Source organism: Rhinatrema bivittatum, chromosome 17, assembly GCF_901001135.1.
Source record: "Rhinatrema bivittatum chromosome 17, aRhiBiv1.1, whole genome shotgun sequence".
NCBI lineage: Eukaryota > Metazoa > Chordata > Amphibia > Gymnophiona > Rhinatrematidae > Rhinatrema > Rhinatrema bivittatum.
This window is the reverse complement of record NC_042631.1, coordinates 18,033,938-18,049,751: the sequence shown is the minus strand read 5'-3', so window position 1 is coordinate 18,049,751 and position 15,814 is coordinate 18,033,938. Positions and strand designations below refer to the sequence as shown.

Genomic DNA, 15,814 nt, shown 5'->3' with positions numbered 1-15,814 from the left:
ATGCTACTGGGTCAGCATATTCGACCTTTGACTTGGGAATTGCAGAGGGTGAGTGAGTTAAGTAATTAAACCAGAAATGACTGATATAAATCTTTGACTGAATCTATAAAAAAATCTATGACTGGGTTTGGACAGTACAGCGTGGAAAGCCTTCCAGTTAGTGGTAACTTACGGGAAGTTTAATGATGGAAGTTTTGGGTACTTAATGTATGTATTATATACCCTTGTAGGTTTTAGCCCAGTTGGTGAATGGATTAATTGGGCGATGTATAACAACAACAGTGCTACATACATCTGCTCTGACACAGATCTAAAGCTCTGAGATAATGTGTGTATATATATATATATATTATATATATGCATTTCATTGATGATAAATTGTAAAAGTTTCTTGTTATACAAATTTTCTCGGAAACAATAAAGCAGATAACTAACTACAAGGAGTTGGTGGAAAACTTCCTCAAAGCATACAAAAGCCTAGGCTACAACTTGTCACGAAAGATAGAAAAATTTGGTTCTTACCTGCTAATTTTCGGTCCTGTAGTACCACAGATCAGTCTAAACTCCTGGGTTTTTGCCTCCCTGCCAGCAGATGGAGACATAGAAAGTTTCAATGACACTGTACATAACCCAGTGTGCCACCTGCAGTCCCTCAGCATTGACCTGTACCTAAGCCAAGATGACAGCAACAACCATAAATTTCTAAGCAAACTTGCTCCCCTCCAACGAGCCAGAAGGTGGTGAAGTTGCCCAAAAAGACAATGGAAAACTCCTTTTCCAAATTTAACATAAGCAATTAGCCTTGGAAATCTCCAACAATTCTGCACTATATACAAAGCAACAGTACGAGTGGCAGACTCCCCCCCCCCCCCCCAGTAAATGGATGGGTCTCAGAACAGATCTGTGGTACTATAGGAACGAAAATTAGCAGGTAAGAACCAAATTTTCCTTTCCCTGTACATATCCAAATTAGTCCAGACTCCTGGGATGTACCTAAGCCCCCTTAACTCAGGTGGGACCTGGAGAGTTCTGCTCGTAGAACACTCTCACCAAAGCACATGGAAGCCGGAGCCCCATCCAAGCAATAATGCCTAGCAAAAGTGTGCAACAATTTCCCAATAGCCGCCCAGAAAATTTCATGCGGAGACACCTGTTGTGACTCAGTCCAGGAAGTCGCCTGAGAATGCGTCAAGTGTGCCCCTAAACCCCACAGCAGCAGGCGCCCTTCAGAAATCTAAATCGACTCGATCGTTTCCTTCAGCCACCACACAATTGTAGCCTTGGATGCCTAACTTCCCTTCTTTGGACCATTCCATAGTACAAAGAAGTAATCTGATCTACAAGGAGGTGATCCAATCTATAGAAATCATAAATGAGCTTTAGATACCTCTCTCTCATGGTGAAGCTTCTGCCTTCGGGAACAAGGGAGGAGGACAACTGACCATTGCCTGGCCTCCCATTCCACTCCCTTCCAGAGACATCATAGGCCGAGGAGATGTCCCAACATGGGCAAGAGCTGCAGTAGTCAAATCACTTTGAGCATCTAAATAGCACTGACACAAACGGAGAGAGAGTGAGGACTGTACTGCTATCAGACAGCAAGCCTCACAGATAGCAAGGTACTTGGTCTTGTTTGTCCCTGGCGCCTAGCTCTCCTGAACTTCGGCTCTAGATGACCTCCTGTGCGCACACCAATGCCACCCGGGCGTACATGCACACCCCTCCAGGAGGCATACAAATAGACACTCAAGATTGCGTTGCAGTCATATTCACACAAGTATGAGTAAATACGCACTCATATAGGCAGTGGTCATATGCGCACAAGTTCCTGTGCAAATACAATCTCAAGTTTAGGTTGCAGTCTTATGCGCACAAGTACCCATGCAAATACGCGCTCCAGTCTAGGTCACAGCCTTACGCGCACAAGTACCTGCGCAATTATGCGCTCAAGTCTAGGTCGCAGATGTATGTGCTCAAGTCTACGCCATGGCCTTATGCACACAGGTCTCCACACATGCAACTGCCATGCACTGAGAATGCGCGCATAGGCCTACACACTCGGGGAAAAAAAAACGCTGCCACGGCCTACCACGCGGCTAATCAAAACCTGCCTGCACCTTCAGCACGCTTAGGCCCGGATCCATTCAACATCCGGCACCAAAAAACATCGAAGGCCTGAAGAGCTTCTCAGCAGCTCAGGCCTCTTGACTGGGGCTGAAAGCCAGCATCCCTCGCTGCTTATTTAATTAAACAAGCTTCGTGCATAAGCAAATTAAAATTGGCAGAAGACCTCTACCAGAACCAGAGTTTCTTCCTCAGTGCAAGTACCTCTCTGCACCTCCAAAGGACTGGGAACCGCCGGCGACAATTGAGGAGGGGATTCCCCTGCCTCTCCTGCCGACGGTGCCGACACTACAAGGGAATTGAAAATGCTCCCATTTCTGCACTGACGGGGAAGGCCTCAGCGCTAGACTTCGTTAACCACGAGGCTCATTCTACTGGTACGGCCATGCTCGACGCAGACCCCTGAACACCATGCCGTTTTTGCCGCACGAGCATGCTGTTCCACCCCGCACCCGCGGCAACACCAGCACCTAAACAGCAAGCAGGGCAACAGTCCCTCAGTGCTATGGAGCCAACACCAGGTATCCTCCACAGGCAGAGAAGCTGCTAAAAAAAAAAAACATCACTGAGCTCTCCGAGCTGCCAAGGTAGCTCCCCTCCTGAAACCCCAATGCTGCACAGATTCCTCTAATTAGTTCCTTGTTCTCTTTTTTTTTTTTTAACTCTCTGAGAACAAATAAAGATACATTCATTTGGTGCAGAGGTTCCGATTCCAGGAGCACAGGCCACATGGCAGATCAGAAAAGAGCCAGACCACTGGCTATATCCATCTCCTTTTGCCGAACTTTAGCAACCCAGCCCAGGACAAACCATATAAAAGGGACACTTCCCTGGTAAACTGGGCTTGCAGTGCAGAACTGCCAGCAGGTTCCACTGCTGTCTCGTGGGGGGATGAGGGATCTGGACCACCAGATGTCCACCCCACAGATCTCTGGACTGAGCTATCAAAAGGGTCACCATCCTCCCCTGCTCGTCTGCCTCAAACCAGGGGGGGGTGGCCCCACCAGGACCTCACCACCCACTGGGAGGATCCAGAAATGTTGTCTTTTAATCTTCTATTTTTTTCTCTCTCTCTCCAGACTGTAGGTTTTAATACCATCTACCATCTGCTGGAGATAGAGAAATACTGAGGGGCTGCAGGTGGCACCAGAGATTATGTGGCAGGGTCATTGAAACTTTCTCTGTCTCCATCTGCTGGCAGGGAGGCAAAACCCAGGAGTCTGCTCTAATCTGAGTACGTACAGGGAAACATTTTTGGCACTCTCATCTAGCTTTATTTCCATCAAACTGCAGAGCAGAGAGCGATGTGCATAGCGAGCAATTTCACCAAAAAATTTCAGCAATGGAAAAACAGAATCAGGGCAAATGGAGCCCATCAATGCTTGCAGACTATTGCTGGCAGGGACAAGAGATATTGTACTTAATGAATACAAGAGACAAGCCAAGAAGAGCTGAGTAGCCATTGAATAAGGCCTAAACTATGTACATACATACATAATAGCTCTTTGCATTTTGTTTCATAGTAACACTTTTGTTACATAAACAGAACAGGTGAAATATTATGCAACATAAATACATGAAAAGACTTAAGTTTACAATTTATGATTAAAACTCTACTATCTATGCACTCTCTACACAATAGACAGACATAAAATATAAAAACTTAAATATCATGGAAACTAGCTAATCAGCTGGTTTAACTGTCATATTTCATTCAATAATGGCACATTTTATTGCTGAAGCAGACAACTTCTAAACAATTGCATACAAATGTAATGTTTCTGATTCTCAGGGTGGATTACAAAAAAAGAGTTTTGAATATTGTTTAGAATTACTACCATTAAACACTTCTATAGTGCTACCTGACATACTCAGTGCTGTACAAAAAATATAAGAGATAGAAATTCAATTTAATCAAGATAAACATACAGGGCAAAAGAGACTCTGGGAATTTCATTTATTAAGAAAATAGTTAAAAATGAATGAGACTATAAGTGGACAATCAAGACAAGATATAAAAGCAGCCTCATAAAGGTGAGTTTTTAAATGGGATTTAAATAAAGCAAGAGAGGGTGCATGAAGTTCCAGCTCAGGAAGTCTATCCCAAGCCCATTGTGCAGCCAAGTGGAAAGCACGAAGTTGGGAGAAGGAGAAGAGCACAGTCAGGAGTGTCCTGCCTGCTAAGCGAAGAACGTAAGAAGGGTAGAGAAGAGAGGAGAGGTAATGAGGTGCTGCAGAATGAAGGAATTTGTAGGTAAGTGAGTAAGAGGAGCTTGAACTGTATGCAGGAATGGATATGGATCTAATGTAGTGACTTGAGAAGAGGAGTTATAATTGTAGGCAACTTTGGCAAAAGATAAGTCATGCAGCTGAATTTTAGATGGATTGTAGTGGAGAGAGCTGGCTCGCCGGGAGACCTGTGAGGAGCAGGTTTGCAATAGTCTAAGCGGGTGCTGATGAAAGAGTGGATAAGGATTCTGGTAGTATGTTCAGAAAGGAATGGATGGATTTTAGTGATGTTATAGACAAAGAAAATAAACATCTTAGCAGTATTTTGGATATCTGTAAAGAAGGAGAGAGAGGAGTAAAAAATGACTCCTAGGTTACAGGCTGAGGGAATTGGGAGGATTATAGTATTATCCACAGAAATAGAGAAAGGAGGAAGAAGGAAAGTGGGTGGGGGAGTTAAGAAGTTCTGTCTTGGCCATGCTGAGTTTAAGGTTCCAGTAGGACATCCAGGCAGCAATGTCAGACAAGCAGGCTGAAATCTGGACTGGATTCCTGATGAAAATTCTGGTGTAGAGAGGTAAATCTGGGAATCATCAACATAAAGAAGGTATTGGAAGCCATGAGAGGAAATCAGAGCACCAAGGGAATTAGTATACAGAGAGAAGAGGGCCCAGGACAGAACCCTGAGTCCCCCTAATTGATAGTGGGATGGCAGTACAGGAGGATCCACTAGAGGAGACACTAAAAGTGCGATAGGAGAGGTAAGAAGAGAACCAAGACAGAGTCCCAAAATCCAAGTGAGGAAAGAATGTCAAGGAGTAGGTGGTGATCAATAGTGTCAAAAGCAGCAGATAGATCAAGGAGGATAAGGCCTTTGGTTTTAGCCATAAACAGGTCATTGGAGACTTTGGCAAGGGTTGTTTCTGTGAAATGTAGGTGTTTATTTATTTAAAAACTTTTATATACCGATTTTCACGGAGAGTATCCAACCAAAACGGTTCACAAGTTCAATTTATAACAAGGCAAAAATAATAAAAAATTAATAAAAAATAAATAAAAATAAAAATAAACAGAAAATAAATAAAAATATAGTAAAAGGTTTGAAAAAAAATACATCGTGTAAATATAATCCCTGACTCATTTAAAGAGCCTAAACTAAAAATTATTACAAAAAACAAGAAAAAGCCAGAAAATATACAAAAGTTAAAAAACCAGAAGCCATAAATTATTAAGTGATTAGAATAAGCAAGCTGTTAAGGGTCCAACATATCATAACCTGGTACTGACATTTTGAAGAACTTTGAGGAAGGGTATTTTTTTCCTCAATTCTGGCATAAGCTATCGTGAATAGGTAGGTTTTCAAAGCCTTTTTAAATTCCTTGTGATCCGTAATAGATCTTGCCTGCAAATTATTTGGCGGAAGAGAAATTGTAATAGCCCGGGGCAGCCATAACTCAAAGATACTTGCTAGGTAATGAGGAGCTAGGACCTCGAGAAAGTGCCGAGTTCCTTGAAGTTTATACATGAGGAGCCCCATGAGAGCAGAGCATTCCTGAGATGGATTCTGAAGCAATGGGCACATTCTGTAGCTCTCTGAGAGTAAGGTCTCCAAATGGCTTATTATGTTATCATGTGTGCCCTACTAATGCAAGCAGGATCTCAAGAAGCAGTCCTATGGAAGTCCAAGACATGCATCCCTGGAGATTTGGGGGTTTGTTTGTAATCTTTAAATCAACCCCATTTCTATTTCTGTTCTCTCTCCTCTCCCAGTGTTTCCCTCCGAATTCTTCTACCCACTAGCACCGTCTTGCCTTCCGTGTTTGCTCTCCTCCCCCCCTCCCGGTTCTTTTCTCTACCCCCTCGGATAGTGCGGGAAGGGTTCGCCTTTTAATTTTACCCTCACGTCCAGTCCTTCCTTCTGCTGCTTCCCCCGCGGTCTCAGCAGGTCGGGCAAGTTCCGGCCCAAGGCACTGCTTAATCCCTAAAGCCAGGGACGCCGTAACCTAGCAACGACGCCTGTTACGTGCCTTCAACGCGCCAAAAAAACCAGCTAGGAGCGCCGTGCACACGGACGGCCGCGGAGTGCTTAAGCCCACTGGGCGTGCGCGACCGATCCCAGTTTCTCCTTGAAACTATGACCCGTGTCACATGATGAGGGAGTGCAGAGGTGGTTTCCAACATGGCGGACATGCATAGCCAGGTGCTGCTGGGATCCGGCCTGACGGTCCTGTCCCACCCACTGATGTATGTGAAGGTGCTGGTGCAGGTAATGAGCGTCATACCACCCTCAGGTGACAATGCCTGCATCCCAGAGAGCAACTACGGCCCCTGTCACTTTCTCTTTTTTTATATGCCCAGTTCCCTCCCCGCACATCCGCCAGCTCTAGTTCCTAGGCCTCTGACACGTTTTCTCTTCTGCTACTTTCAGTTCCCCTTCCAGCTTCTGACTCGTAATTCCATCTCGTCTTTGCCACCTCCAGTGCCCTCATCCCTTGTTGTGTCCAGTTTCCCCTGACTCCTGTCTCCTCCTACTTTGTTTCCTCTCACATCTCAGACATTGTCCCCTCTGATTTCTTCCTCCATCTCTTCCACCTGCCCCCGCCCCCACATCGGTTCCTGCGACTTTGAATCAGTTCTATACTTTCCTTCTGCCACTTCTGCCTCCCAACTTTAGGCCTTATTACCTTCCATTAGTCTCCTGCTGTTCATTGGTGTTCTGATGTTAAGCATATTTAAAATCAATTTATACATTTGCTAACACTTAAATGGACCTCTGATTGCCTTTATACTAAAACTGGATGTAGTGTTTTTAAATTGTTAGATATAGGTAAACATGTTTCATTTATTTAGCTTCACAGGACTATGATCAGCAGGGAATCTTGGTGAAACTGTGACAATCACAGAATGATAGCATCTGTTGAGATCCAAAATGATATCTGGTTATGCTTACAATCTATAAGCTTCATAATATAAACATTAAAGGAGAGGCAGTTAAAACTAGTTCATAAGACTTGCCATACTAGTCCAGACCAAAGGTCTATCAAGCCCAGTATCCTGTTTACAACAGTGGCCAATCCAGGTCACAAATACCTGGCAGGATCCCAAGAACTGGGTGCTTTTAAAAGAAGCTTTTAAAAGTATATGTAGCTCTTCATGAAGGTTTACATTTTCTGAATTCCGTTATTATCAAGAATATGAAAAATATTCAGATGGCCACAAATAATGATTGGTCCCATTTGTTCTGCATACTATAAAGAACAGCTGCAACTGAGGAGGCCTCTTAAAAAAAAAAAAGGGAAGTGCCATAATTAGAAAAAATGAAAATCCTTACCTTCTGTTTTAGGTCTTTCAGGTGTTAATTTTCAGATTCCTCATCTCATCAAAAATTAACATTGAAAAAGCCAAAACAATGGTGAAAGGAGGAAGGAGTGGAGAGCCCTGTATTCCCATAGTGCATTGCTGGTGATGATGTCACAGTGCTTGTGTTGGGAGAGGCATGCATAAATGCCAGGCACAAGGACAGGGAGCATTAGTGATATTTTTGTTTATTTACAGTAACTTCTATTTTGGTACAGTAACAGGTACTCAAAAGGTTGAAATTATTCCATAGATCATAGGAGCTTCCTGCTGTTAAAGGAAATAGAGGAATCTTGGACCATAGCTTTGCTATCAGAGTTTCATGAAACATAGAACGAGGATGAGGAGATGCTAAATTCCTCAATCGTTATGACTTCATCAAAGTGAGCCTGTTGCCAATATTGCCTTGGGGGACAGTATTAGCTCTTCTTCACATCTAGGAAGGAATAATTTTAGGAGATGCTGAAAACACACAAAAAACAAGGTAGATATTTGGGGAAAATTCCAGGAAAAGAATTAGAGAGCTGTTTGAGCCTTTTATCCCCTTTAATTTGATTAAGAAGCTAATGTAACATTTTTTGATTGATAACTTTTGGACCTTTATGTACGATCCATCTTCATATGTCACAGATTTAAAGCCACTTGTGGAGGTGAATAATTCAGAACTTAGTTTTTGATGGCTGTTTTTTTTATTTATTTATTTAAATTGTTATGGGGTTTTAATACATAAGTATTTGAAGACTTTGGCATCCTATTTCCTGACATCTTATGTTTATTGTTTTGTATCCATGGGTTAAGATTGTGACTACTCAGCGTATAGAGATTCTATGAAACTAGGGTTTTGTTTATACTAGTTAATACTTTTCAAATGAGAGTCTGTAGTATGAGCATGTGAAGAAATTCACTATTTGGAACGAGGCTTTTCAAACCTGTCCTGGTGACTCCGCAGCCAGTTGGGTTTTTGGGATATCCACAATGAATGTGCATGACATACATGTGCATATATTGCAGCCCCCAGCATATTCACATTTATCTCATGCATATTCATTGTGGGTACTCTGAAAACCCAACTAGCTGCAGAATCACCAGGGCAGGCTTGGAAAGCTCTGATTTAGAATATTCTAAGGCAGAGTTCATTCAGCAGCTGAGCACAGAAGCACAATGGTAAATTGATATGCAACCATGGCAAAACTGCTTGGCAGGGCAGAGAAGCCAAGAGGCAAACATTTCATTTGTTCTGTCTTTCATTATTGTTAACGTTTAAGGAAACCAAAATAGAGCAGCAGTAACTTCATGCCCAGTCATTTGCAATTTGGTAGCGAGGATTTGAAAGCATGGCACAGTTGCCAGGGGTTTGAGAGATAATTTGGGATGCAACATTGCCAGGCATATGCTTCCACTGCACATTATGTCCATTAACATTCTGATTTTATTTCTATAAAAAGAGTCTCTGAAACGGGTCGTGGAATGAGGGTGAAAGGGGTAGATTCGAGAGTAATGTAGGGAAATGTTTCTTTATAGAAAGGGTGGTAGATGTATGCAACTACCTCCCAGTGGAAGTGGTGGAGATGAGCACAGTATTTGAATTCAAGAAAGCATGGGACAAGCACAGAGGATATCTGAAGGAGTGGGAGGGGTTTGTAGAGATGACCAGTTGGTGTGGATGGGAAGACTAGATAGGCCCTATGTCTTTTTTTTTTTTCTGCTATCATGTTTCTATATTTCTATGACTTTCTGTGCTGCCAGTTTTGATGCTTGAATTTGTAAGCCTAATCGGCAATCCCCCTGGATCAAGCTAAGGCTGACCGGCAGACCCTTGAGTGCAGATTTTAGTTCCAGAAGCACCCCCACACGTTGATTGGTTAAAACATGTCACAATAAATATTGTTTTGTCAAGAGACATGTGAATTGCTCTCAAATATTAATGCTAAGCTGCCCAATGGTGAGCATGTCATAAGTGCAACTTTCCCTATTGTCCACCAGACCAGTCCAGACGAAGTGGGGGATAGAGATCCCCTGGAGAAGGGTAAAATCCCTGTTGCTAAGAGGTTAACTCAAAGGTAATTTGTCTTTTTCAGTGGCATGTGTTGCTGTCCATGTTAACACAAGCTCAGTTCAAGGACAGCAATAACACTTTAAGGCTAATATTCCCATTGAGGGCTCTGTGGCCCTTACGGGCTATCAGGATGTCAGTACTGGGGGTTGCTCTGAGCTGTGGATTTCAGTTGTTGGCTCTGAGGGAACATGGTCAGTGGAATGCCTGGGAGCTGGCTTAGCCTCTCTGGCAGATGCTTGGTAGGATTCACTTTCCACAGCAGCTAGGAATGGGGTCAGCTGTGTTAGCTAAAGGGCTGCTATAGTTGAGCTTTTGGGCACCGTATGGGTGGTCAAGTGTCAGCTTGGTAACTTCCTCTATAAAGGAGGAGGTTGGAGAAGTTTGATGAAGTTCATGAAGTTATAAGTTATCTGTAATAATTTATTTTAATTTTAAGGTCTTTCTTAGCTTATCTATAAGTTCTGTTATAAGTTACAAGTTATATGTAATAATTTAATTTAATTTCAATTTTTAAGTTTTTCTTATCTTATCTACAAGTTCTTCGAAGTTAGCCCTATTAATTGTTCCTTCCTGTTCGATGTAATTTCCAACTTAGTTCTATGTAAACTGACGTGATATGTACCAATACATGAACGTCGGTATATAAAAGCCTTTAAATAAATTGAAGAGAAATTTCCATCATGACATCTTATCTAAGCTAGTTTTTGTCCGCCTGCTATATATCAGGAAGACCACAGTATTTATATGTTAAATTTTGATCCCAGTTCCTGTAACCCTTGTTTGATGTAAGGCATTTGTTTTATGCTTCCCTCGTTTCGCTGTAAACCGATATAAGTACTGTTTTGCACATGAAGGTCGGTATAGAAAAGTTCAAAATAAAATGGAAAATGTCATAATGCCTCTGAATCGCTCCATGGTGAGACTGCACCTTGAATACTGTGTACAATTCTGGTCGCTGCATCTCAAAAAAGATATAATTGCAATGGAGAAGGTACAGAGAAGGGCAACCAAAATGATAAAGGGGATGGAACAGCTCCCCTATGAGGAAAGGCTGAAGAGGTTAGGGCTGTTCAGCTTGGAGAAGAGACGGTTGAGGGGGGGATATGATAGAGGTCTTTAAGATCATGAGAGGTCTTGAACGGGTAGATGTGAATCGGTTATTTACTCTTTCAGATAATAGAAAGACTAGGGGGTACTCCATGAAGTTAGCAAGTAGCACATTTAAAACTAATCGGAGAAAGTTCTTTTTTACTCAACGCACAATTAAACTCTGGAATTTGTTGCCAGAGGATGTGGTTAGTGCAGTTAGTAAAGCTGTGTTTAAAAAAGGATTGGATAAGTTATTGGAGGAGAAGTCCATTACCTGCTATTAATTAAGTTGACTTAGAAAATAGCCACTGCTATTACTAGCAACGGTAACATGGAATAGACTTAGTTTTTGGGTACTTGCCAGGTTCTTATGGCCTGGTTTGGCCTCTGTTGGAAACAGGATGCTGGGCTTGATGGACCTTTGGTCTGACCCAGCATGGCATGTTCTTATTTTGTGTGTGTGGGGGGGGGGGGGGGTGTCAATTGTCCCAATTTCATGAAAATTGGATCAAGATAACATCAGACCAGTAGGTTCTTTCCATAGAAAGAGGAGGTCTGGCCTGAATCTCCATTTATTTTGTGGTGCAAGTTCTGGCCTGTTCTGGATCGGTACAAAGTGAATGTATTCTTCTGGGTCTTGGCATGGAACTCTTTTTCCATAGTCCTAGGTTTTCAGGAACGCTTTCGTTCTCTGTCTCCATCTGCTGGTAGGGGAGAAAAACCCATTTGTCTGGCTAGGTCTGGTGGGACTCAAGGAAAGAAAATTAGCAATATATTGTTATAAGTACAACAAAGAAAGTAAAGATAGTTAAACATAAAATCACAGGACTCTATAACAAATGTAAAAGTGCAAAAAAATCATAGAAAAAAGTGTCCTATCACACTCACGTCTTCTGTCTCTCCCTTGGTTTGAATTTGTATAGGTCTGTCCAGCATCTCTGGCATTTGCTTCTCTTCAAGCTTAAAGCTACCTATAGGGATCTCTGGAGTTTGGGTTTTGTGCGTTGTCAGAAAACCCAGAGCGGGCCTAGCATGCATACATTACAGTGCTTTAGTCCCTGTTGCTTATGTGTGTGTTTCACTGTATTACTTGCAAGACGTGGACAGGTTACAGCTCGGTTAGCAGCAACCGAAGTGAAACGGCAGAGAAGCGCTGCACGGTGTTCTGACACGCGCATTTATTTTCTCAGTTGTGAGTTGTCCACAGACCTGCCCCTGGAGGAATTGAATATTTTTCCCACAAGATAACATTTTCCCTTCACAGTCAGAGGAAATCTTTTTGACCCAATGCATCAGTCACTTGCACCTTGTTAAATAGAAATGTTTATTTACCACGTATAGATATACACGTTTACAGTAAAACTATGCAACAGAGAGAATATATACAATAAAAATATGTATACAGAAAAATGCAGTGCTAGCTAACTACAGATTTAACCTAACATCTGCATGACATCACACTCTAACTTTTTATCTAAGGCATGTTTTTCATGTGTACAAATTCTGCTTGGTTTTAGGCGCACATGTAGATCTTACCCAGCCCTCACAAGGGACCAGACTAGGGTGCCAGAAGTGGGGGCAGATCAGTATAAGTTTGCCCTACATGAGAGAGAAATTCTACCAGTTAACCACTTGTGTATGTGTTATGTCTCCCTCAACGCTTCACGCAGAATGTGGGAGTCTCAGAGCAGATGGCCCCTTGCTTTTTGTCTCTTCTCCTTTCTTTGGCATTCGTTGAACTCTACCTTATTTCCCACTTTATAAAAGTAAAGGCACCCAAAGACAAACGTTATAATTATCACCTTCCTTCTAAAGGAGAGCTCCACCTCCTCAACGTTTTGAAAAGAGCTCCTGCTTTCGGGTGCCCAGAAAGTGTCTTCATGCAGGAAGGGCAGAGATGAAGTGTCCAATGTCCAAGCCAGCGATGTTATCTGAAGAGAAAAGAATGTGTTCAGTATCCGTTTCATTTCAAACAGATTGTAGTAACAGTGGGTGGTGCATCTGTAAGGGTGAAGCAATATTTTCTGTCTCCCCCCCCCCCCTTAGCAAATGGTGATCTTCCGAAGAACTGTAGGAGCAGAAGTACAATAGCACCTTCCCCTTAGAGGGTTATATTGTAACCTCTGAGGGAAAATGGTCTCAGCCGGGGTTTCTTTTTTTACTGTTTTCCTGACACCTGAAAGCAGATATGAAAGTACTGTAGCCATTTGAACCCTGGTTCACAGCCCCTAGGCTGTGGAGGAAAGAGACAGAGGGACAGTCTGAACACCGAGGGGAGGACCTTTTCACGTTAAGATTAGTAAAAGGAGCAATTAAGGTGCTTGGAGGGGGATAGTTTAGCATTGTGTTACGTGCTGAGACAGGTTTAGTAGCTTCAATAGTTTTTGTTGTTTAACATTTTATTCTGTATTCAGGTATTAATACAATAATTTACTATTAAAGTATTCATTACACTTCTAAATGATAGGGGACTGTGTAGGGATTTTTATTTGAAAAATACAATTGTCTGAGGTTCCGCATCTAGAAAATCATTGTGCAAATGTGCTGAACTCTGGGGCTTGACCTTCTCTTCCACAGTGGAAGCAGGCCACATTCAGTGGCCAATCTCTCCCTTCCACCATATAATCTGTACGCATGCAGAGCAATCTAAGAAAACCCTGAGTTTCCAAAGCATGCTCTTCTAGGTTACTTTCAGACTCGAAAAGATAGGAAAAAGGCATTCAGAAAACCTCACAAACTGAAATGTATTGGTGCTTTGAGTAGAGAGCAGGAAAGATGAATATTCCCTTCCACCTTCAAGTACATGCAGACTGATTGCTGGGTTTGTGTGTTACTTATATTCTTTATCAATAATAATACCTGCTTGTTTTATTTTTAGCTCACCTTTCCAAATGATGATCAATTCAGGTAGATGGGCTTTGTACCTCTGTAACTCAGTGAATGGTGGCATTCTGAGGCACCGATGGTTTCTTGGTCCAGCGATGAATTTCTGTCCGGTTCGGGAAGATAGCAGGACAGGTTCCTTTGGGCCCTGGGCACAGCTGTTTCTTGTTGTAGAGGAAATGCTGCTTCTTGGGTTTTGCCCGAGCCAGGCATTCTGCAAACTGCTTGTCGCACTCGCAGGCCATTCTCCCGCAGACGCTCTTGGACACGCATTCCGTCTGGGATTTCCAGCACCTGAAGCTGTAGCGCTGCCACTTCACCTTGCTGCGGCACTTTAAGGAAACCCTGCAGTGGCGGTAGCAGCAGTCGTGCAGGAAGCAGCATTGGTCCACTGGGTCCACTGCAGACCCTGAGCCGCCCGGCCCGCAGTAGCACCCGTACAAGTTGATTCCAACTAAGGGGATTCTGAGCTGGTTGCGATAGCACCACAGAGTCAGAGCCATGTCAAACAGGCTGCGCCTCTCTCGAATCTGAGCCCCGTTACATTTAATAGTCCAAAAAGGATGGAGAATCAAAACGCAGACAAGTACCGGTAGCTCTGCCTGGAAGATCTCCATTATGAGCTCTCCGGGTGCCTTTCGTTATTTTGGACACTTGGCATTCTTACTAGATGAACTTGATTTACCAAACCTGATTCATTCTGCGTCTTTTGATCCCTTTGCTTTGTGTATCGAGTTGCTTCTCTTATTGTTTGCTAGGTTTTCTTTTCAGTTGCTTAATGTATTAGTTGTTTTTCAGTTAGTTTTATATTTCTGCTGCTTTTCTAGTCTTTTTGGGTCTGTTTGGCTCTTGCCTTTCTGCTGTAACCTAGACTCGACTCAGTTTCAGCCTTCATGGTCTCTAGGCAGTCCGGGTTTCTTTGCTTAGCTGAGCTGTATCCCCTGGTTTTCAAAGACCGCTCTGGTTAGACTCTTCCTACTTGTTCATTCTGGGCCTTGCCTTGTCCCTCCCCTCCGGCAGACTACTTGTGCTGAGAATGCATTAGGATTGGCAGAGCAGAGTTGGCAGCTCTTTGATTCGCCCAGTGTTTATACTCTTCTTAGTAAAAAGAGCTTTTGACTCTTGTGGTGCCATGCTGGTTTACAGAGCTGGGATTGTAGGCATGTTATTTTTAATGGTGAAGAGCAATGACCCCCTGAAAGCCAGCGTATCCATGTTGTTATTGGGAGAGGTCATGCTAGTGAAACTGAACTCATTTTGTGTCGTGCAAGATAATTAAACCAGTCCAGGGTGCTTCTGAAGAGCAGGTATCATTGATCAAGTGCAGCAGTTTTTATGCTATTTTATGATGGTGTGAAAAAATATTTTGACACCTGTTAAATAGTGCTGTCAAGTGCTATCCCCAACTTACTACAGAGGCTGCTGCCTCTGTTTCATCAGGAAAAACTGTGGTGTTGCTGAGGACAGCAATGGGTGCAGTAGAACGTTTTTTGGTCTACAGGCATTGAGGGGTTAATAGGCAATGCCAAGATGTAACCAGCTTCCAGGATTTAAGTGTTGGGACATACTAAATTTAGTGGCTTGGTTTTCTGAAACCTTCAATTATAGTGCTGTCAAATCTTCAGAAAGAAGCAGTATGACAGATGATGCCCTGACACATTCTGGATGGCCACGTAGCCACTATCCTTTGGCACAAGTAAAATGTAATTATTTGCATAGAATTTATCTTTTAACAGAATAGCATTTCTCTTTATTAACTGTGTATAAAGGCGCTGAAGCTTCCTGTAAAGCAAGCCTACGCTGTTTAGCATTGTGAGGAGTAATCTGACTTTACCTGGGTCAGGAGAGGACGAATACTAGCAATGACCGACTTGTGGCCAAAGCTGCACCTGTGATAGGTTCTACTGATGGCCAAGAAGTGCAACTTTCAGCTGAAAAATCGGTGAAATCCCACTGATGATGGTTTACTGATTCTAGAGGTTTGATATTTATGGCACCTAACATCAAAAAGTTTTCAGTCACTGTTCTATAATGTTAGGAATTATTTGGAAAGGAATAGAGAACAAAACAGAGAAT

General features: G+C 42.7%; 3 protein-coding genes across 4 annotated transcripts in view; 1 reads left to right on the top strand and 2 right to left on the bottom strand.

Moving 5' to 3' along the window:
- The window catches only part of AGBL2 (ATP/GTP binding protein like 2), a 91,619-nt gene extending 85,184 nt beyond the window's left edge, over positions 1 to 6,435 (bottom strand). Inside the window, exon 1 of the mRNA XM_029582075.1 lies at positions 6,251 to 6,435. The gene's annotated coding sequence lies outside the window, so the exon portion shown is untranslated. The remainder of the gene's footprint in view (positions 1 to 6,250) is intronic.
- A 19-nt stretch (positions 6,436 to 6,454) lies between these two features.
- Positions 6,455 to 15,814, top strand: part of MTCH2 (mitochondrial carrier 2) — a 45,835-nt gene continuing 36,475 nt past the window's right edge. Inside the window, exon 1 of one of the 2 annotated variants that reach the window (XM_029582076.1) lies at positions 6,455 to 6,619. In XM_029582076.1, coding sequence (XP_029437936.1) covers positions 6,533 to 6,619 — 87 coding nt within the window. In that variant the 5' untranslated portion in view covers positions 6,455 to 6,532. The remainder of the gene's footprint in view (positions 6,620 to 15,814) is intronic. The other variant, XM_029582077.1, reaches the window with a different exon arrangement.
- LOC115079066 (basic phospholipase A2 homolog 1-like) lies at positions 12,198 to 14,666 on the bottom strand. The gene is made up of 2 exons (XM_029582079.1): positions 13,739 to 14,666; positions 12,198 to 12,786 (listed from the first exon to the last, which is right to left on the bottom strand). Exon 1 carries the CDS (start codon positions 14,353 to 14,355, stop codon positions 13,789 to 13,791), a length of 567 nt encoding a protein of 188 aa, XP_029437939.1. The 5' UTR covers positions 14,356 to 14,666; the 3' UTR covers positions 12,198 to 12,786; positions 13,739 to 13,788.